The sequence below is a fragment of the Podarcis cretensis genome (assembly GCF_951804945.1).
Source record: "Podarcis cretensis genome assembly, chromosome: 12".
In the NCBI taxonomy this organism is placed as follows: domain Eukaryota; kingdom Metazoa; phylum Chordata; class Lepidosauria; order Squamata; family Lacertidae; genus Podarcis; species Podarcis cretensis.
Window position 1 is genome coordinate 62,013,321 of NC_137181.1, and position 22,524 is coordinate 62,035,844.

At 42.8% G+C, this 22,524-nt stretch overlaps 1 protein-coding gene across 1 annotated transcript in view; it reads left to right on the forward strand.

Annotated features, from left to right (window-relative positions):
- The window catches only part of CNTNAP2 (contactin associated protein 2), a 1,037,318-nt gene that overhangs the window by 940,058 nt on the left and 74,736 nt on the right, over positions 1-22,524 (forward strand). The window contains exon 16 of the mRNA XM_079947520.1: positions 18,342-18,512. Coding sequence (XP_079803646.1) covers positions 18,342-18,512 — 171 coding nt within the window. The remainder of the gene's footprint in view (positions 1-18,341; positions 18,513-22,524) is intronic.

The following is a 22,524-nucleotide window of genomic DNA, read 5'->3' on the forward strand; positions in this document are numbered from 1 at the left end:
TATCCAATCTCATCCAGTCCCTGATCCATACCAAACAAGCAGATTCATAATACAGTTTAAAGTCTAGGAGGGCAAACCCGCCTCTGTCTTTTACGTCTGTAAGTATTTTATGTTTTATCCTTGGCCTTTTGCCCCCCCCCCCCCCCAATAAATTTTGAAATCTCTTTCTGCCATTTTTTAAAACATTCATCTTTCAGGGTGACTGGTATTGATTGAAAAAGAAATAGCATATTTGGCAACACATTCATTTTAATTGCCGATATTTTTCCTAACAATGAGAGATTCATTCTACTCCATATTTCTAAATTTCTTTTTACCTCAAGCCAATTTTTTTCATAGTTATTTTTAAATAGGTTTATATTTCTTGATGTTAACCAAATTCCTAAATATTTAACCTTTTTATGGACTTCAATCTCAATGTTTTGTTCTAACTCGGTTCTTTCTTCTTCCTTCATGTTTTTAACTAATAATTTAGTATTATTCCCATTTAGCTTAAATCCTGCCACTTCCCCAAATTTCTGAATTTTTTCTATTACTTTAGGGAGTGAAGTTTTAGGTTCTTCCATTGTTATCACTAGGTCATCTGCATATGCTTTTAACTTGAATTCACTTTTCCCAGTTTTTACACCTGTAATCTCTTTATCTGCTCTTATGGTTTTGGCAAGTACTTCCAAGACCAGGATGAACAATAATGGTGATAATGGAGATCCTTGTCTCGTTCTTTTTGGATCTTACAATCATCTGTTATCACCTGATTTATAATTAGTTTGGCCTTTTGTTCTGAATAGATTGCTGCTATTCATTTTAAAAACTTAGAACCGCTTCTGATTTGTTCTAACAGCTTTATCATGAACTTCCAAGAAACATTATCAAAGGCTTTTTCAGCATCTATAAACATCATTGCTGCTTTTTTTTCATTTTTAGCCTCCAAATATTCTCCAAAGGCTTGGTTTCTAGACCCTTGGCATCATAGGTGGAATCTCAACACATATAATAAACACTGTGAAAATGCTTTTTAAAACCATTTTGAAAAATAAATTTGCCATAAGCTCACTATCGCCATCTAGTGTCACAATTGTATAATGCACTTAAAACATACCTATATAGCTGAGTCCTTAGTTACCCTCCTCTGTATACCTTCCAGCTTGTCAACATCCTTCTTAAATTGTGGCGCCCAGAATTAGACACAGTATTCCAGGTATCCACCCAACGGATTTCATGGCTGAGTCGAAATTTGAACCCTGGTCTCCCAGGTCCTCATCCAGCACTCTAGCCACTATTCCACACTGGGTCCCAGTAGAGAGCAAAAGGTTAAAGTCTGCATGCATCCCTCCACCAGGCCCTCGTCCCAATGGGGACCTGGCACCTGCTTTCCCCCCTAAAGCAATCAGTGCAATGCTAATTTTGTGAATTGTGTCATGTCTAGTTTGCTGTTCCAGAAAGAGAGAGCAAACAATGTGGATCTGTGTGTGTGTTGCTTTACTTTCTGGAAGCCTGCTTGGCAGTATATTCTGTCACTCAGAGATACTGGAACACAGCTCAGCATATCAGCGTAAAGCCGAGGATCAGATGCCGAGATCTTTTTCATCATACCTCTCTCTTCCAAAAGCCAAGTTTGCTAATTACTACAAACATGAAGGCAACTGGAACATCTGTAATTTGTTATGAGAAACAAATGGGCCTCAAGTTAGTTATCATGTTGGAAAAATAACAGAAGCTTATATATAATTTTCTTTATAACAACACCATATCTGCATACCCTCCAAGTGTTTCAATTTTCCAGGGACAGGCCCGGAATTACAAAAGCCGTCCCAGCTTCTGATTTGAGCCCACAATGACCTTCTATCCCCAGCCAGGGCCACTGCTGCTGCGCTCAGGGAGGAGGAGCTGGCTCACGTCCTGAGCAAAATCAACTGCAAGGGAGAATCGCATGGCCTCTCCATGGCAGCCTCTCCATGGCCATGTGGCTGTCTGTCAGCCTGCCTTTCCCCTGCGCCCCCAAAGGGCTCTGTGTGGCTGGTGTGGCCCTCACTTCAGTGATGCCAGTCTGACCAGAGACCAAAAGCAAGCGACTCCACAGGAGGGCTGCAAATGTTCTTCAGTCTGTAAGAACAGTATGCTTAGCATCCTCTCTTAACCTTATCCCATCTGTGTTTCTTTTTTCCTTAATATTATTTCTCCAGCTCAATAATCAATATGGAACATCTGGAACAGTCTGTCTTATTCTTCCTCCTCTATTGGTATTGATTTGTATAAAAAGGGTGAGATGGCAAAAACATGAGGGCAGCCCAGCTGGGAGGAGGAGGAGGAGGAGGAGGAGGAGGAGGAAAGGAAAGAGGCTTAATTTGAGCCCAGCTTGTCTGATGATGTAAGATTTCCATTCCCTTTCGTGAACACCTCCTGAAATTAAGCTTTATTTTTATCTTAAAGTTTGCCTGCAATACTATGATAACACCACTATATTATTGATGCAATATATAACAAGTGATATGCCCCCATCTTACATTTATTTGGATAGAATTCAAGTCAAGGGCAAATCAAGGGCATCTTCTGCAGGAATTTATTCCACAAAAATGCCATGAATTTCTATGGGACAACACTAGACAACAGCCTTGTGGACTGTGGCCAAAATTTGCCATCTAAAACAGAAATTGAAGTACCATTTTAACTGGGTTAATTTATTGGTTAATTTGTTTAAAGTTTGACCATAGGACATAATAAAACAGGGCAGGGGCATAAAAAAGGGACACAATAATGCTTAAAATATAAATAATAATACAACAAAACATGGGTGACTAAAATAAATGAGTAACACCCTACAATTTCTTGTTCAGTCTGCCTCCATCATTATACAGCAAATGAGTCAACTTTCCCCATAGCCCACCTCCCCTGACTCCAGAGATGAAAGTCAGTTGGCTCCAGATCTCTCCAGCCAGGTGACTGCCCCAGCGGCAGGGGGCTTCCTCACAGGGGCATCCACACACCTCAGTTCCCCTGCAGCTGAGGGAACTGGCTAGGGTGAAGAGCATTGTGTTCGAGATGACGCGAGGTCTTCCTTCATACCTGCAAATCACCACCTGAGACTTCAGCATTCTCGTGAGGAGCATGTGCCCTAGAGCAGGAGGAGGTGCAGAGAAACCAACTGGCCTAACACAAAGGCAATAGATCTTTATTTCCCACACCCAGTGATACTCCACCCTACAGACAAGAGTTTTATTTCTAGGTAAGCTCTTGTCTTGTACATTTGACCTATATTTTTATTTTCTTTCACTGTGAGAGAATTACACTTGCTTCCCAAACAGTTTGTCTTATGAGACAACAAAAGGATACAACTGACTAAATGTAAACTGGCCTTATTGGGGACACAACAAGAATGCAGTCAGATCAACTTATGCACCTGCTATAGAAATAACTGCTTTTCTCTGCTGTAAATCCTTAAATTTTTAGTTGGCAGATAAACCTCACAACAAACCATCAGCTCTCCCCAAAAGGCAGTAACCATCATACACTATATTCTAACAGTACAGTATTTAAATACTGTTAACTGCCTTGCTTCTAGCTCTTTAAAACAATTTCCCACAATGGCTGCTGCTCGCCTCATCTCCTGAGCACATTTGCGCTTAAATGGCGATTTTGTTAATATTCACAGAGCTGACATTCTGGGACTACAGTCTTAAAGATAACTTGCTTTGGAAATAAAGCACACTCAAATTCTGGGAGTTATTTATTAGCAACCTTATTTAGTACTTGGTCTTTAAGTACAGCTAGCAACAGAGCGAAACAAAATGTAAAAAACCACTGCTTTCTAACTGTAAAATCTTGAAGCTGGAACAGTTTTGATATTTTAATATTGGGTCAGATATTATAGATGCTTTTAGGAAGGGAGAGGGACTGAACCTAAATAACCCACATATTTTCAAGGTTTACCCATACTTCTTCAGTTTATTGTGAATAATGTGATTAATGCATCGTGTTTGCAGCCGGCCTCTATTCTTTTTATGACCTGGTTGCCTCATAATTCTTAACAATGTTTGTCAGTTGACTGTCTATCTTCCTTCTCGAGCACCTGAGTTTTGCCACTTCCCTGCCCCATGCCCTCTGAACCACATTTCACCTAGAAAACTGCTAGCAGTGGGGCTGGGTGGGGGAGGAAGTGGGGTGATTTCATGTCAAATCAGACCAGCCTCAATTATATCCATTTTTAAGGAAAGCTTTAAAAGAAATAGGATGGCATCGCACTGCGCTTGGAGCACTTTGTGCCAGGCTTGGCACGGGCAGCTCCTTAGCTCTTCCATTGCCAGGCATGCTTTCTGTGCCGGGGACGGGTGGAGAGAGGGTCTGTTTCCAAAAAGAGCAGGGCTCTCACAGTGCAATTTCATGCCTGTTTACTCATGAGGCTCTTGTATTTTTACTTGGGTGCCCACAGCTCAGTGCACACAAATATGAAGACATACGTGACCCATACTTGGAAACAGGTTCTGTTGAAATATGCCAGAACTTTTAGGACAGTTTCACAGAAGATAATCATGTCTTTATAGAAAATCTGGCCCATGGTCCAAATGCACCCATGTCTAGTTTTGTCACATGTATGTGTGATAAGCAGGGCTTTCTTTCAGCCGGAACTCACCGGAAGTCCATTCCAGCATCTCTCAGGTGGGTGCCATTGCCAATCTAAGAGAACGAGGGAGGCGTTCATGGTGAGTTCTATTTTTCTAGAAAAATAGCCCTGGTGATAAGGAAGCCTCTAACACATGGGTAGGCAGATTAAGGCCTGAGGGCCGGATGCGGCCCAATCGCCTTCTAAATCCGGCCCCCAAACAGTCTGGGAATCAGCGTGTTTTTACATGAGTGGAATGTGTATTTTTATTTTAAATGCATCTCTGGGTTATTTGTGGGGCATAGGAATTTGTTCACACACCCCCCATATAGTCCAGCCTCCCACAAGGTCTGAGGGACGGTGGACCGCCCCCCTGCTGAAAAAGTTTGCTGATCCCTGCTCAGTGGCGGAGCTTCATGCTCCGGCACGGGGGGGGGGGGCGGAGAGCAGGCGGGAGTGGGGCTGGTGCGCATCCTGGGGGCAGGGGGCGCTGCCTGGGGGCAGGGGGCAGCTGTGATGGCAGCCTGGGGATTGCGCTGCCGGGGGCGGGGCGCTCCCCCTGCACTCCTCTTCCTCCACCAGTGCCCCTGCTCTAACACCTTCTGATATGGTAATGGATGTGTGTTTATTGAGAAATGGCATTCAGAACATTTTCTGCACAAACTGCTTCCTATCTGCATACACTTCACACAGTGCCCCACAAGGTGTGAACTTCCTACACTGAAAAACATTGTGATTCATGTAACATCAAGTCCTCTGAAGGTGAGTCAGTGGTGCAGGATCTCTCATGGCTGTTTCACACATGGATGTTGAAGACAGGTGGAACTTCATCTTGGAACTGACCCTTGCATCCAAATAAATGTGTTTAGGATCAAGGTGTCTGTTCCTGAGTATCTGGGGAGCAGCACTGTGAATTCTGATGGCATGTACACACTCCCGTTTCAAAGGCAAAAAGAGAAGTTTGAAAAAACAGCTAGAAAATACAATATAGACATGTCATTTCGATTACTAGTTATTAAGCACTGGCTGTTTTATGTTTTCTCTTGGTGTCTAATGTTAGAGCTCCCGCTGAGTTCAAATGATAAGAGGGCCCTCTTTTATCTTAGGCTTCTTCTGATAACCTGCACAAAGCCCTTGAGCTCTGATCATGCTGTTTATATTGTCAGAGGAAATCTTCATTCAGATAAAAGCTTAGTATCATTTGTTTGAACATAGCTCTTCTGTACATATACGCACACATCCTAGTTATGTGTTCTTCTTTTTAGAAACAAATGGTCAGTTTTTTTGTCTGCAAAAAAAGCGAGAGTATTTTATTGCGCGTCTCCCTAAGGTGGAAATGCCTGCATATTAATTGTTCTCCAGACAAAAACAACAGAAATGATGTACAGCTGTAGTAAATAGTGTCCCCAATATGTGGGTGTGCTGGGGGAGAGCAAAGCAGTAAAGGGTTTCTTCTCATTCTCTGTGCATTTGCCACCCGTGGCAGAAGCTGGGGTTGAGGGGCAATACGGGAAGGTGGTTTTCCTGCAAGAGCAGGAGTCTCTCATCAGTCCAGTATCCCTGGCAGCCCAGGGAGGTGTGCACTTACTGACCTTAGCCAAGGACAGGCCCGGGAACTGCAAATTCCCCTCAGCATCCCCAGGCAGGTGGGAGAAGAGAGACTGAGCCGTCCCAAATGACGGTGGAGGAGAAGCTGTTGACTCAGGGACTAACTCTTCATCTTCCCTGTTACTTTGGAGGGGAAGCTCCGGGTGGGGTGGGGGCAGGGATTTGGCTCACAATCTACCATGAATTTCACTGGGCTTCTACACTTGTCATATTTACTAAGTGCCTCCATGATCCAGATGTGGCCTAAAGGGGAAACTGCCTGCAGGCTTGCAAATCAAATGTAGAAGGGGGAGGGAGCTGGGCGGATCTCTGGGTCCCCTGGGATTTACCCACAAATAAAGGTAAAGGGACCCCTGACCAGTAATGAGGAAAACCTAGGAAATTTAGATTCTCTTTCCCCTTAATTTAGGAATTAAATCAAGGCATTATTTTTTGCTATCTCAGAATAAAAACCTTGGAGAAAATTATTGAATTATTGAAAATTATTGAAATTGGGGGGGGGGGGGAGAAATTGTGGAGGGGTGTGTCCCTTCACATCAGAAATCCAATTTAAACAAAAACAAAACTATTGTGTGTGTGTGTGCGTGTGTGTGTGTTGGTGGGCAGTCAAATGTAACTAGTTGTCTAAATGCATTTATTAGAAAACATGATCAAAATTTGGGAAATATCTCTTAAAGGGCTAGGCTTGTTTGGTGTAAATCTTATATCTTGCTGCCCTCTGTTGGAAGTATTTTGAAACTGAAAATAGGTAGACTTTTGAAGATTCCTAATTTCTAAAAATTATGTCTGCTGCGGGGAAGTGATTTTTAGAAAGCAGTTCACTTAAATCTCTTGAATGTTTGTCTATTTTTCTTCTCCCTTCCTTCTATTCTTGTTTCCCCTCTTAATAATCTCACCATTGTTGAGCGATGAACTGCTTCCCCAGTTGGCAATTGCTGTAGTTTCCACTTTTTCTTAACTGTTTAGAAATAAAGCATGGGAAGTCCTCAAAGCGCTTCTAGGGCAGCTGGTAGTAGCTTGTTTCATGCAATGCATGGAAATGAGCACATGGGGAGGAGTGAAATTGTTCCTGGAGGCCCCCCGCATTCATCTAAACAGAAGAAGAGAATTTATAAATCCTGGAGATTAGCCACTGTGTCTTTTAGGAGTCCAAAACAATGCATCAAAGCACCGTAATCCTAAAGCAGCAACACACCAAGTGTTACCCCCAAGCTCTCACAGTCTGAAAATGTCTGCAGAATTTAAAGGCTGCCTTGTGCTTTTTGAAAGTAGAACATAAAATCATGTCCAGTGCATAACCTGGTTGCAGTGGTGTAGCATGGGTTGCCAGTGCCTGGGGCCATGCGTAGGGGAGGGTGGGAAACGGACAGAGTATGCATGCACATTCAACTGCCTAAAGGTGACCGGTGTCTGCATCATCCAGGAGATTGCAGTCACAGAGATAAGAAAAGAAGAGTCGTTCTGTTGTCTAGAGAGGTCACTTCCTGGTTCACATGGAGAAGCCGTTTTCAATGGACCTCAGTGACAGAAAAGCTCAGCTGTATTGAAGCAGCACCAGGTGTTGAAAATGTGTGCCCCCTAAAATTTTTGCACCCGGGGCACCCCCCACTACACCACTGTCTTGTTGAAGCTTTTAAAGGCATTAATCCCATTCATGCAATATATTAATACGGAATGCAAGGTAGACAGCTTAAAAGGAAATGAGGATTGTCTTGGTTCACCAGTGAAAATGGTATCAGACCAGATGAAAAGGGGAATGATTTCCTATTCTCACCCTCATTGTGAGACCACATGCTATGGATGGTATAGGAATGCCACCCAAAATTGCATCTCCCTGTTGATGTCCCTCCCCATTCCCTGCAACTAGTGTTGGGTAAGTTCCCCCCAGCCTGATTCAGAATGGGCTTGGGCAACAATTTATTTTCAAATGTTGTTGTGTAACACCCTGCTTGTGGTTAACGCTTAGCTGGAATGAAATATTCAACGCAGCAATAGAGAAATTAAAATAATAATTTATTTGTCAGAAAAAATAAATGAGAGGCACAGTGGTATATGGTTACCAAGCTCTGGCCTGGCCTCCTGCCATTATGGCCAGCACTTATATTTCCTTAACCCAGCCCCCTTGCTCCTCCTTTGGCTGCCTCTGTCCAATCAGCCTGGTTGAAATTCCTATTGGCTGTTTGCTAGAACCAATCACAAAAGATACACCCATTTCCTATTGCCTTTTATGGGAAACAAAAAGCTATATTTATAATTGGCAAACAAGTAGCCATTAACCTCTACAAGGCACCTTAATTACCAGATCACCTTTGCCCCCTTAATTCTAAAATAGAGCAGATGGCTAAAACAGATGGTGGCTAATTTTATTTTAAAGTGATGTCAGAGATCTTTGTACGCATCATCAATGAAAGATCTCCTTCTTTGGAGGTTCCTTTAAACAAAAGCCTGACAACCACATGTCTGGAGTGCTCTGATGGTGTTTTCCTGCCTGACAGGGGGCTGACTTAATTTCAGGATAGTTACAACTCTTACAACTATATGAAATAAGAATCCAACATTTCTTAAATCCTTTGCATAATTACATTTAAGCCAATATATTTAATACATAACATAAATAGTTTTTTTTTATAAGCAAAGACGTTTTCAAAGTAAGAAAAAACTTAAAAACACTTTTTTCAGAGAGAAGCCCCCCTTTCCCTATTTCCACTAGCTCTTGCCCTTAGGAAAATGTGGCTCAAGTCTCTAACGGGAGGCACAATAATTCTTACTATTTACCAACTTAATTTAATCGCTTTTACAGCTTAGTTGTACTCTGCAACATGCAAGGTCAGCGACCTCGCTCTCAGCCTTTTATGACCGCAATAAACCAGAGGGCCCCTTTCTGCCTAAGCGCTTACCAGCTGCCTGCTGGTTTCCTGCCTCAAAATATTTGTGGATTTTAAGCTAATTTTTAAGATACAATCCTTGATCAAAATATAAGCCTTGATTAAAAATGCAGGCTATGATTAGATGCCTCAGTTGTTCTTTAAAAAAACATTTTAAACTTAAACTAATTCCAAAATTTGGGCCCCACCACAATTATGCCATTTGGGGCACGATGCAGCCTAGAAAGCCCTTTGTCCCCATTTGCATGGTGACATGGCAGTGCCCAGGCACCAGGACCCCTGCCTGCGTCATGAGGTCTTCGTACTGTGCATCTCATCCACCAGGAGTGCCAACAGTGCAGCAGTGGCGTCATGCGTGTGCAAGTGCTTTTGAACGCTGGAGGGAAACAAGGAGAAATTGGCAAAGGATGCTCTTTTCTGAGGTATTCCAGTGCCACTCATAACAAATACTTCCACCATAAATCTCATATACTCTCACCTTAAAATCCTTTCTGTTCTGAAATAGGCTCCCCCCCCCAAAAAAAAAGGCTTTCCCAACACTTCTTATTGAAGGCAGAAATGGGGAATAAGCAAAATGTTTAGAAGACAATGTTTCTTGTTTGGCTGGGTTCCATTCAGAGCATCCCATCTTGCGAACTGAGCCAGTCCTGACATTAAACAACCTGATTATCTTCAACACCTTTTATTAAATAATAAATCAGCATTAAGCTTTATGGCATCATGTGCTGCCCAAGACAGTCATTTAGTTGGTCAATTTCAGTGCAGCTATAAAACTCTGAGTAATGGGTGTGGAACTGGTGGCAACCCTCGCTATTTATACTCGCCAATATTGTAAATTAAGGTTCCCAAAGATGCATTCAGTTTAAATTTAATAAGAGTTAATATATTCCTATGCTAAATAAGAATGGATTATTTATAACAAACACTCATGGAGAGCCAAGTAGGGAACTGCAGCTGGGGGGGGGGCGTCAGAAACAGTTGCATGTGGCAGCTAATAGTTTCTAGTTTCTTTTGAAAAACAGTGAGAATGCAATTTTTAAGCCCATTCCCTTCAGTAATTACAAAAAGCAGAATCATCTACTCAATATATTTCTTCCAGTTGAATGTGTTCCCATCTTCTGGAGAAAATGCAGAATACATAGTATGAAAATAGTTGGCGTCAAAAGACTGTGATGGCTTTCGGGAAAGGAAAGGGATAGAAGAAGAAGCACTAATCTCCCTAGAAAATCAGAGGAGCGAATGGCAGTGCTTTGTCAATTCTTCAGTTCCACACAGGCAAATAAATACTACTGTGGATTGTGGTGCTCAGCATCTTGGAATCATAGAATCGTGGAGCTGGAAGGGACCACGGGGGCCACGCGGTCCAAGCCATGCAGGAACCCCTGAGAAACCCACAACCCTGGGATCAAGATCCCCAGCTAGCCTTGCTGGTGGACAGAGTGCCACCGGGGGGGGGGTCATGTCTGTTGACCGAGGGGAAGCATGCATCATTCCTTGGACCAGGGACATTGCACATGGCTATCATATCACCCCTTAACCTCCTCTTCTCCAGGCTAAACATGCCCAGCTCCCTTAGCCGCTCCTCATAAGGCATCGTTTCCAGGCCTTTGACCATTTTGGTTGCCCTCCTCTGGACACGTTCCAGTTTGTCAGTGTCCTTCTTGAACTATGGTGCCCAGAACTGGACACAGTACTCCAGGTGAGGTCTGACCAGAGCAGAATACAGTGGCACTATTACTTCCCTTGATCTAGATGCTATACTCCTATTGATGCAGCCCAGAATTGCATTGGCTTTTTTAGCTGCCGCGTCACACTGTTGGCTCATGTCAAGTTTGTGGTCAACCAAGACTCCTAGATCCTTTTCACATGTACTGCTCTCAAGCCAGGTGTCACCCATCTTGTATTTGTGCCTCTCATTTTTTTTGCCCAAGTGCAATACTTGACATTTCTCCCTGTTAAAATTCATCTTGTTTGTTTTGGCCCAGTTCTCTAATCTGTCAAGGTCGTTTTGAAGTGTGATCCTGTCCTCTGGGGTGTTAGCCACCCCTCCCAGTTTGGTGTCATCTGCAAATTTGATCAGGATGCCCTTGAGTCCATCATCCAAGTCGTTGATGAAGATGTTGAATAAGACCGGGCCCAAGACAGAACCCTGTGGCACCCCACTAGTCACTCTTCTCCAGGATGAAGAGGAACCATTGATGAGCACCCTTTGGGTTCGGTCAGTCAGCCACTGAGTGGTAGCATAGTCAAGACCGCATTTTACCAGCTTCTTTACAAGAATATCATGGGGCACCTTGTCAAATGCCTTGCTGAAATCAAGGTAGGCTACATCCACTGCGTTCCCTTCATCTACCAGGCTTGTAATTCTGTCAAAAAATGAGATCAGGTTAGTCTGACATGACTTATTTTTCAGAAATCCATGCTGACTATTGGTGATCACAGCATTCCTTTCTAGGTGCTCACAGACTGTTTGCTTAATGATCTGCTCCAGAATCTTCCCTGGTATTGATGTCAGACTGACTGGGCGGTAATTATTTGGGTCCTCTCTTTTCCCCTTTTTGAAAATAGGGACAACATCTGCCCTCCTCCAGTCTGCCGGGACTTCACCTGTTCTCCAGGAATTCTCAAAGATGACTGCCAGTGGTTCTGAGATCACATCTGCCAGTTCTTTTAATACTCTTGGATGCAGTTCATCTGGCCCTGGAGACTTGAATAAATCTAAACTAGCCAAGTATTCTTGTACTATCTCCTTAGTTATTCTGGGCTGTGTTTCCTCTGCTGAATCATTTGCTCCAAATTCTTCCGGTCGGGCATTGTTTTCTTTATCGGAGAAGACTGAGGCAAAGAAGGCATTGAGGAGTTCAGCCCTTTCTGTGTCCCCTGTTTGCATTTCACCATCTTCTCCTCTGAGTGACCCCACTGTTTCTTTGTTCTTCCTTTTCCTACGAACATACCCATAAAAGCCTTTTTTGTTGCTTTTAACCTCTCTAGCAAGCCTGAGTTCATTCTGTGCTTTAGCTTTTCTGACTTTGTGTCTACACGTGCTGGCTATTTGTTTGAATTCCTCTTTGGTGGTTTCCCCCCTTTTCCATTTTTTGTACACATCCTTTTTTAATCTTAACTCAGTTAAAAGTTCTTTAGATAGCCACCCTGGCTTCTTTAGGCACCTTCCATGTTTCCGTCTCATTGGTATTGCCTGAAGTTGTGCTTTTACTATCTCCCTCTTAACAAACTCCCAGCCATCATGAACTCCCTTTCCTTTTAGTATTACTGTCCATGGGATCTCACCCAGCACTTCCCTAAGTTTTATGAAGTCGGCTTTCTTAAAGTCACAGAAGATTTCAGAGCGAACAGATCCGCTTCCTGACGGATGTTCGTCCCTCAGAGCACAGTGGACCAACACCAGCTGATGACATGGCTCCCCAAATTGACACAGACTGTGGAAACTTCACATTGGACTTCAAGCATCTGGCATTGTGTGCCTCCCCATTCTTCCTCCAGATTCCTCCCGATTCCTCCAGATTCTGGGTCCTTCGTTTCCAAGTGAGATGCAGAAGCTGCTCTCATCAGAAAAGAGATTTGGGGAGCCATGTCATCAGCTGGTGTTGGTCCACTGTGCTTCATTAAGTCCAGGGTCAACGTAGCCGCCTACCAGGAGATTTTGGAGTACTTCATGCTTCCTTCTGCAGATGAGCTTTATGGGGATGCTGATTTCATTTTCCAGCAGGACTTTGTCACCTGCCTACACTGCCAAAAGTATCAAAACCTGGTTCAATGCCCATGGGATTACTGTGCTTGATTGGCCAGCAAACTTGCCTAACCTGAACCCAATAGAGAATCTATGGGGCATTGCCAAGAGAAAGATGAGAGACATGAGGCCGAGCAATGGCTGCTATTGAAGCATCCTGGTCTTCCATAACACCTCAGCAGTGCCACAGGCTGATAGCATCCATGCCACACCGCATTGAGGCAAGAATTGATGCAAAAGGGGCCCAAACCAAGTACTGAGTACATGTGCATGCTTCTACTTCTCAGAGGTCCAATATTTCTCTATTTGCAGTCCTTGTTTTGCTGATTTTATTTAATATTCTAATTTTCTGAGATTGTTAATTTGGGGTTTTCATCAGCTCTACGCCATAAACATCACAATTATAACAAATAAAGATTTGACATATCTCGCTTTGCATATCATGAGTCTATCTCATATATTAGTTTCACCTTTTAAGTTGCATTACTGAAATAAATGAACTTTTCCACAATATTCTAATTTTCTGAGTTTCACCTGTACATTGGCTCCCAGGACGTTTCTGTTCACAATTGGAAGTGTTGGTGCTGACCTTTAAAGCCCTAAAAGGCCTTGGTCCAGTATACCTGAAGGAGCGTCTCCACCCCCATCATTCTGCCCAGACACTGAGGTCCAGCTCCGAGGGCCTTCTGGCGGTTCCCTCACTATGAGAAGTGAGGTTACAGGTACCCAGGCAGAGGGCCTTCTTAGTGGTGGTGCCTGCCCTGTGGAACGCCCTCCCACCAGATGTCAAGGAAATAAACAACTATCTGATTTTAGAAGACATCTGAAGGCAGCCCTGTTTAGGGAAGTTTTTAATGTTTGATGTTTTATTGTATTTTTAATATTTTATTGGAAGCTGCCCAGAGTGGCTGGTGAAACCCAGCCAGATGGGCAGGGTATAAATAAATTATTGTTGCTATTGTTATTGTTGTTGGTGTTGTTGTTGTTATTACCATTTTCAGGTGGTACGTCATACCCTCCAAAATTCCTCAGGTGGTTAGCGAAGTCTGTAACCTGAAGAGTCTGTAACCCGAGGTACCACTGTATAGGATTGCACCTGGGGATACCCAACTTCTAATTCCTCCTTGGCCATGAAGCTCAGCAAGTGTTCTGGAGTCAATCACCATCTCTCAGGGCAGCTATATGCAGCCTGAAAGAGGGACTTCCGGGTTAGCGCCTCCGGCAATGGCGGAGTTCCTCTGATCGGGAGGAACTTGCTCCGTGGAATTGAGGGTCTGGCCGCCACGGCAAAGGCGTGGGACCCACCAAAAATCACAGGCGGGATAAGCCTGTGAACGTGGGATTCGGCTGGCACCTTTTGCGCCTCCCCTACTCGCGGGGAAACCCGGTTTCGGGGATCCGGAGCGACGTGGGGTGAGTGGCGCGGTGCTTCGAATTGACTGCTTCTTTCACGGAGTGAAGCCACATAGCTGTTGTCGGAGAGCGCTGACTTTTTCCTGTGGACAATTTGATCTTAAAACAACTACCCGTGAGTAGAACGGAAAATTGGATTTTTAAACGTCTTAATTTGGCACCGAAACGGGGAGGTTTAAAACAAGAAGTCCGCCTTCCCCTTTTGTAAATAGACTGAAGCAAAGAGGCTGCAAGCTAAAGTCTCAGAAAGTCTTCTGTGAAGGATTAAACCTCCATCGGTCAAAATCATTAACCCCCCCCCTTGGAAGCAGGAGAAGAGGGGGAAAATTTTGGATCGTGTAAGCCTGCAGGAGAGAGAGCGAAGAAAGATAAATTACCACTGGAAACGGGCTGCTAGTAAGACTGACATTTTGGGAAAGTTCATTGATTGTGAATAAAATGTATGTGGACAGATAGCAAATAAGAGAAATATATCGTTTCCATTATTTCCTTCTGCATTTAAAAAGGAGTAAAAGTAACCGAAAATACAAATAGAAATTGTTTCCCTCTAGAGGGAGCCTTTGAAACTGTTACAGGAGTGGAACTGGGGGGATTAACAGCTGCAGAGATAAAAAAACTGTGAGAACCAGGGATTGACCTTGGATTGGTAAGAATGTCACGAGAAGAAGCCTTAGTGATTGCATTATGCAAGATAAGTGCTTCATTGGAACAGCTTCATAAGAAGACAGATGTGATGACTATCAAAATTGACAATTTGGGACAAAAGTGACTGATTTGGGACAAAAATTGAACATCTATACAGAAACTATTCAGGAATTGTTTCAGGAATCTACTTTGACATGGCAAATTGTTGAGAAGGCAAGGGAGAAAGTTGTTGTTGAACCTAAAGTAATACAAGTGGAGAGAGTCCCAGTCTTACAGAGGCAATTTGATGAATATAAGTTGTTGCCTTCTATGACTGAATTTAGAGAAAGTCAGATTTTGAGGATTGGAACCCTGCTTGGATTTGAGAAGGAAAGTTGGATAGATTCCCTCATGCAGGGATGTACTGATCTTTGGGATTTGGTCTTGGGCCAGGAGGAGATTGGAGTTGTGGGGACTTTCAGTTTTGGAGGGATTTTGAAACACATCCTGAAACATCTTTTGGACTATAGTGCTAACTACGGAGATTTGGCATACCTGTCGAGAAGGAATAAAAACATTGCTAGGTTGGAGCCTCCCCGAGATCTACTCCTCGGCATCAAAGGAAGGAAATTAAGAACAAGATCAACAGAAGACAAAGTAAAGTGCATGTATAAATATGAAGAAGATCTGCAGAAGGGACTTGGAAAAGAGTTAAGAGCCTCAGACAGAAGATCACCAGGTTGATCGACCATATGGAATAGACATATGGATGGACTGGCAGAATCCGAGACCAGGGAGAAGAGACGGTGGAAGAAGATTGGAAAAAGTTTAAAGTTTATTTATAGAAATATTGTAAAATTAATGAGTGCTAGAAAAATGATGGAATGAAATTATATGGCTTTAGTAGAAATGTTATAAGGAGTTAAGTATAAATAAATATTATGGTATTAATGGAAGATAAGGTTAAAATAAGTTAAGATAATTATATGACAGAAAATAGAGAAAGAGGGAAAGGAATTGCTAAAATAATTAATAGAAGTGGAATACAAAAAGGGAGGTGAGAGGAGGTCGATGAAACGAGGGAATGACAGATAGGGCATTGAAACGGTATGATGTATGTTTTTTAATTTTTTTATGTTTAGTTTAATGTGTTAATGTTGTGTTGTGCATTGTTTATATATTGTATTGTATTGTATTGTATTGTATTGTATTTCTTTTGTCTTTTTTTCTTTTTTCTTTTCTTCTTTTTTTTTGGTAAGGTTTAAAAGTAATAAATATTATTTTAAAAAACAAAAACAAAATTCCTCAGGTGGAAATAGGGACATTTTCCACTCGTCCCCAACTGACCCCCCTTGAACCCACATTTTCACCACCCCTATACTAATGGGACACAGCACACACGCCTTCCTCTGTCCTGAGAAAAGCCCTTAATCTCAATTTTATTTTATTCTTTTTTAGATTTACACACACACACACACACACACACACACACAATAAATAAATTAGATGTGCGAGATTAGATGTGGATGCACAGTATTTTTCTTAAGAAATCAAGACTCCTTGCTCTCTGCTCCGCTCCCCCTTTCTTCCCGCCCAGGGTGGCCCTGCCCTCCACCTGCCCCTCATGCGCAGGTGGGCAGTGGCGGCAGCCTCTCCTCCTCCTCCTCCTCCTCCTCCTCCTCCTCCTCGCCTGCTCTTCTCCAAGGGAGGAGGCCAGTGGTGGCAGCCATGGAGAGGCCACAGAGAGGCTCCCCGGCAGTCGGCGCTGCCCAGGACAAGTGGCAAGGCCTCCTCCTCCCGGAGTTTGGCAGGAGTGATCCTGGTGTGAGAAAGACAAACATCCCGGGATTAAATCAGAACCCAGGATGGCTTTTTTAATTCTGGGACTCTCCCTGGGACATAGGGACACTTGGAGGGGGGGTATGACACGCAGATGAGTATTTTGTCCTTGGATCTTTCACAAAAGCATTATAAATTAATTACCAGGAATGCATGCTAATATTTTTGTACATCTCAAATACGTGCTTTCATACACAAAAACAGGTGTGCATGTGAGCCATTGTCTTCTGCCCCTCAATCATTTTCTTCAACAAGGCAATCCATTGTCTTTTTTCCTTCACTGTTACTTTTTGGTGGTCGTTTTACTCAGAGTAGACCTGTTGCTATTAATGGATCTGGTCATTAATTTCATTGGGTCTCCTCTGACTGAAACTTAGAATACCACCTTAGATATGCCTAACAAGCATTGGGAAGAGCTGAGAATGGTATTTATTGGATGAGAAACATCAGAGACCCTAAAGTCTGAGTACTTCCATCAGATCCCATTCCCTTACAGGAATAAAAGCTGAATTGATTTCCAACAGCAACTAGCAGGTGTCAGATTTTGCAAAGCTGTTGCAGGAAGCTCGTTTCATAAATGAGATTATGTGTATTCTTATCTGTCTCGGAATCTCAATTGCTTGCATTGTTCGCACAGCCAACAACTCCCTGACTTTTGGGTTTCAGTTACTCTAAATACATAATCACGGAAGTTTATAACTGGGCTTGCAATCAGTAGACATTTGTTGCTTGGCAGAAAGATAAAATAGCCCCATATCTTCCATATGAAAATCCATCCTAGATTGTTCTGCGTACCATAACTCAAATCAGAGCCAGTTTGGGGAAAGTGTGCCACGTTATATGATAGCTCATTTGGCTCACGGTCTGAGATCTAATGGCAGTTTTTGGCACTTCTTGAATGGTTCCTCTATCCTGTGTGATATAACTGATCACTTTTTCTGAATTGTATTAAGACCTTGGCCTCAGTTGTGTTTTGTGCCCATTCTCAGCAATATGTTTAAAAAAACCACCCACCCAGTGGATTTGTAGCTTAAACTTAAAATCTTAAATTGCATAAAGCCCCTGGGATTGTTAACTATTTTTAAAGAAGGGCAATCGGATCTTTGTTATAAAGAAATAATTGGAAAGGACTGAAACATCTGTGTGTCTCTCGGAAGCAGAATGTATGGTCTGTTGCTGTATCAGAAAAATTAACAAAGAGATTACATACATTGACTGGAACAAATGATGTAGATGATTTTGTTGAAATATGGCATCCTTTTATAAAATACTTTACTGATAACCCTGAAGAATGGCAACTACTGAAACCACAGATTGGACTTTGGCAAACAACTAGATCGATAAATCCTGGATGGGAGAAGGGAGTAAGCTGGGATTTTGTTTTTGTATATTTTTATATTTTTTGTAATTGTTATATCTTAAAAATCAATAAAACCATTATTATTATTTTTAAAAAGTAGGTTTCTAAAAAAACATAGGCACATGAAGAGTACTGTAGTCTATCTGGAATTTAAAACCCATCCCTTCTCAGCTCCATTTTTTATTTCTTCTGATTAGAAGTAACTCATAGCTCAAAAAGAATGCTGGGACACCAATGCATGTTTCCTTGTTTCTTATGTCTCTACAGAGAATTATTGGAATGCAGCCTCATTCATTACTCCATCTTCATATCTCCACTTCTCCACCTTCCAAGGGGAAACTAGTGCTGACATTTCTTTCTACTTCAAAACATCAGCAGCTGATGGAGTGTTTCTTGAGAATCTGGGGAATACAGACTTCATCAAACTTGAGCTGAAATGTGAGTATTTTCACAACATTAATGGGATGTTAGGCAAAGGTAAGGCATTGGGCATCTAGCATCTTCTGTAAAACTAGCCTGTCAATCCTACTTCTTTTCATAGTAGATGCATTGAAATTAATGGTCCCATGTTAGTCACTTCCATAAACTTCAGTGAAGGTCCTCTGAACAGGGCTAGCAATGAATTCAACCCAATGTTGCAGAAGAGAAAGTGACTGAGTGTCCCTCATCTGCTCCAAAATGAGTTTTGTCTTAAATTTAATGGCTACAGTCCAACATGGAATGTTATGTGCTTAAACTTGAGTGCAGCTAATGAATCTTAACAGATTCCTTCACTTTTTAAATTACATTTATATCCCATCAAGGGGCTTGAGATATATGTTTCCCTTTCCTTCTTTAATCCACACAGCAACCTATGAGGTAGGTTCAACCCATGAGAGGTGCCCTTGGGCCAATAACTGTACACTTCATGACTCAGTGGAAGGTTGAACCTGGGTCCAACATCTCAGTTCCTGCTTGACACCCCAGTGTTTTAGGACAAACTAAATTTCAGAATTAGCAAGCAAGCCTGATGTGGGTTGGGGAGGCCTCCTTTGTTTGGGTGGGTTGCAGCCTAAATTAGGGTCCCCCCCCCCATTTTTAGTCAGTTTCCTACTTGCCCCTACATGCCTCTGTAACTGTTGTCATAACATAATGTCAGTGGCTAGAACACCACTGGTATTTCTCTCAAACTCCTGCTAAAGGGGGGTGGGGGTGATATCTGTAACCTATCTGGAGACTATGATAATCCTCATATTAATCCCTGCTAGTCCAAGCAACCAATCTCAGGGTCTAGTAGTAACTGGGAACATAGTCACATAACAACACAACACAACTCCATTGCACTCAATCCTCAATGCAGCTTTCCTTCATTACTTTTGCCCATATTTCTAGGAGAGCACTATGTTGCTAAACCTGCAATGGGGAACGTTTGCTTTCTGAATATGGTTTAGGGCAGGGGTGGCCAACTCCCAAGAGACTGTGATCTACTCACAAAAGTAAAAATTGGCAGTGATCTACCCACTACAGATCTCTGGGGAAACAAACGGCCTCACTGAGTAAACTCCGTCTTCCGCTCTGCAGATTGTGCAACATTGGAGGGTGGGGCGAGGGGGCGCATTCTATTTTACCAACGCTAAGGAAAGGGACACAGTGATCGACCACAATCTACCAACACCTACCAGGGATCTACCAGTAGATCGTGATGTGGAAGGCATTGAGGCATCGCTCCCGACTGCTGGAAGTTACCCACGACTCACTTCCATAAAGCAGCATGCTCAACATGCAAGGCTGGTAGACCTTCATCTTGGTATTGGACATCACATTCTCCAGATCCTTTTGGAGAAGCAAGCCATTGCCATAGCTGCCTGGTCAAAATGCTTGTCCAGCTCAGCACTGATAGAGAGGTTGCTGGTTATGGTGGATCCCAGGGAGACAAACCACCACAAGTGTGTGGTCACCGTTGCTGATGCATGGAGGGCTCAGAACGTTCTGACTCAAGACGTTGGTCATCATCAGGCTGGTGGTGAGGCCAAACCTCCTGCAGGCTTGGCTAAAACGGTTTCTGAGTCTCTGTAGAGCTTCCTTGGAGTGAGAAGTCACGGCTGTGTCATCTGCAAATGACATCTGTCAGAGAAGTCTTGGTGTGGAGACGTGTCAGGTTGAACAGACCCCTGTTGCTCCTTGTATGGATGTACATACCATCTTCAGTTGAGCTAGAGGCATATGAGAGCAACAGGGAGAAGAATGTGCCAAAGAGGGTTGGGGCAAGAACACAGCCCTGTTTCACACCATTTTTGATAGGGAAGGCGTCTGAGAATGAGCTGTCCTATTGGAAGGTGCCCAAGACTTCTGTTGACAGAGAGATCAAGTGACCTGCATGCATATACAAACCAGCTCCAGGAGTCACAAGTATGTTGCTTCACGTGGTGAGTGGATTACTTCTGCTTGGAAGTGTGATTACTCATTGAAGATGAAGAAGTTGTGCCCACTGATGAGCTCTAGAGCGGCATCTCCCAGATTAAGAAAAGTTTTCTTGGCAGAAGTCAAAGGGATAAACTTGCAGTTTCAGACAAAGAGGCTCCTTCCTGATGAGGCTCTTTCATTTTGTGTATATATTATAAGGTTCATGTATGTGGACAGGCAGAACACGTTAATATAGTAGAGCAAAATTTGGTGGAATTTCAGTTTTGGGGATTTATTTTACAGATGATGCCCTCTGTGAAAATATATCTATGAAAATAAGTTGCTTGGGTAGTAGGAACCAAGTTGTGGGCCCGCCTCCCAAACTGATCCCTGGCAGGAAATCTTAATAAAGATCTATGTAATGCCCCAACAATGCTCCTTAACTGGGAAGCCCTTTCAGCTAAGATGGTGTTGATTTTATTTTGTAGCCCTTCCAGGCATCTGCTTGTGTGGCAAAGTACAATTTCGAGAACCTAAACCTGTGGCCCTCTAGGTGTGGTTGGACTGCAACTCTTCTCAACCCTGACCAGTGACCATGCTTGCTGGGGCTGATGGGAGTTGGAGTTCTCAAGGGCCACACGCTCCCCAGTCCCCACCACCCTCATTCCCTGCTTGGAGAATACTGTGGTTCATGAGAGCTCAGAGAATACATCCCTGGCTAACGTTCCCTATAGAGATGAATGTGAATTGAATGCCTCTTTGGAGGTAAGATCTAAGTTGCGTAGCTTTCCCAACTGACTTTCCAATTTTTTTATTGCCTAATCCAGCATCTGATCATTTAGTTGGTAGATGCAATAAATATTTCTTTGTGTAAACACACTTTCTTGAATATCAGTATGAATACACACACACACACACACACAAAAAAATCTACTTTTTATAGTTTCATGGAAAGGTTAAACAGAGGTTGTGTTAGTTCAGAGCAAATAACATTCATAAAACTTTCCAGAGGCAATAAAGAGTTTGGTCTAAGAGAAAAATCAATAGTAAAGAGTTGATAACACCACTGGTATTTATAAAAATAAGTTTACAGTTCTCTGCCTTGGAGAATAATAACACGAGAAGCAATATATCCCACACAATGGAGATTCACGTTTTATATGATCAGATTTGATAGGCCTCTGGAAAGCATTTGATAAAGCCTCTAGAATATTGTAATAATGCACACATGTTTTTCTGTGGACAGCCTTTTCTCTTGAGCATCATTCTTGAGTCCCTTGCTGCATATTCATATCCTGTTTGTAAGAATCCAACATATACATTAGATATTAAAGATATGAAGAAAATATGATTGCTCACTCTCTGGAACCAACAGGAGAGTAGAACAGGGCCTGACTAAATGTGAGCCCCACCTGTGGAACTGGACAGGATATTTTATGTGAAATAGAAAAGCAAGTTTTATTTGATCTTTGCAGCCACTGAACAGTGGGAATCCAACACAGCCTGCTTGCTGAGGCTGCAGACCTATAAATGGGAGAAAGCTCTATTCTGAAGAGACATGGACGGGATTGCATTGCGAAAGTGTTGAATGCTCAGTACTCATGGCTTCTTAGGCCATATTTTGACAAGCTGGCTTTTGCAGTGCGCACAATGTGGCTGCTGCAGCTGCTCTGCTATGGGGCTCTTCAGAGGGAATGAAGCAGTTAATAACATGGGAAGGAAAGGGCATCCGACATGAACTTGAAATCAGTACTTAGAATAAGGCGTTAATTTTTAGTTGTTGGTTTTTGTCTCTTTTGATTTCAAATCCCCACTGCTCTCCTGTTTTCAGTTATTTTCTCTACTGCCCATTTTTTGCATCAGCAGCAGCCGATCGGGGTGCCTTTTCTCCCACAACATGCCTATATAAGCTGAGTCTAAAAGGAGAAATCGGAAGCTCCCAACCTTTCTTTTCTTTTTACAATATTTCATGCAGAGGGGGACAGAAGGGGCATCTCTCCCTGCTCACTCACTCAGCAACCACCCCCCTCCACAGCTCACTCAGAGAGAGATTGCATAGCTAGAGGAG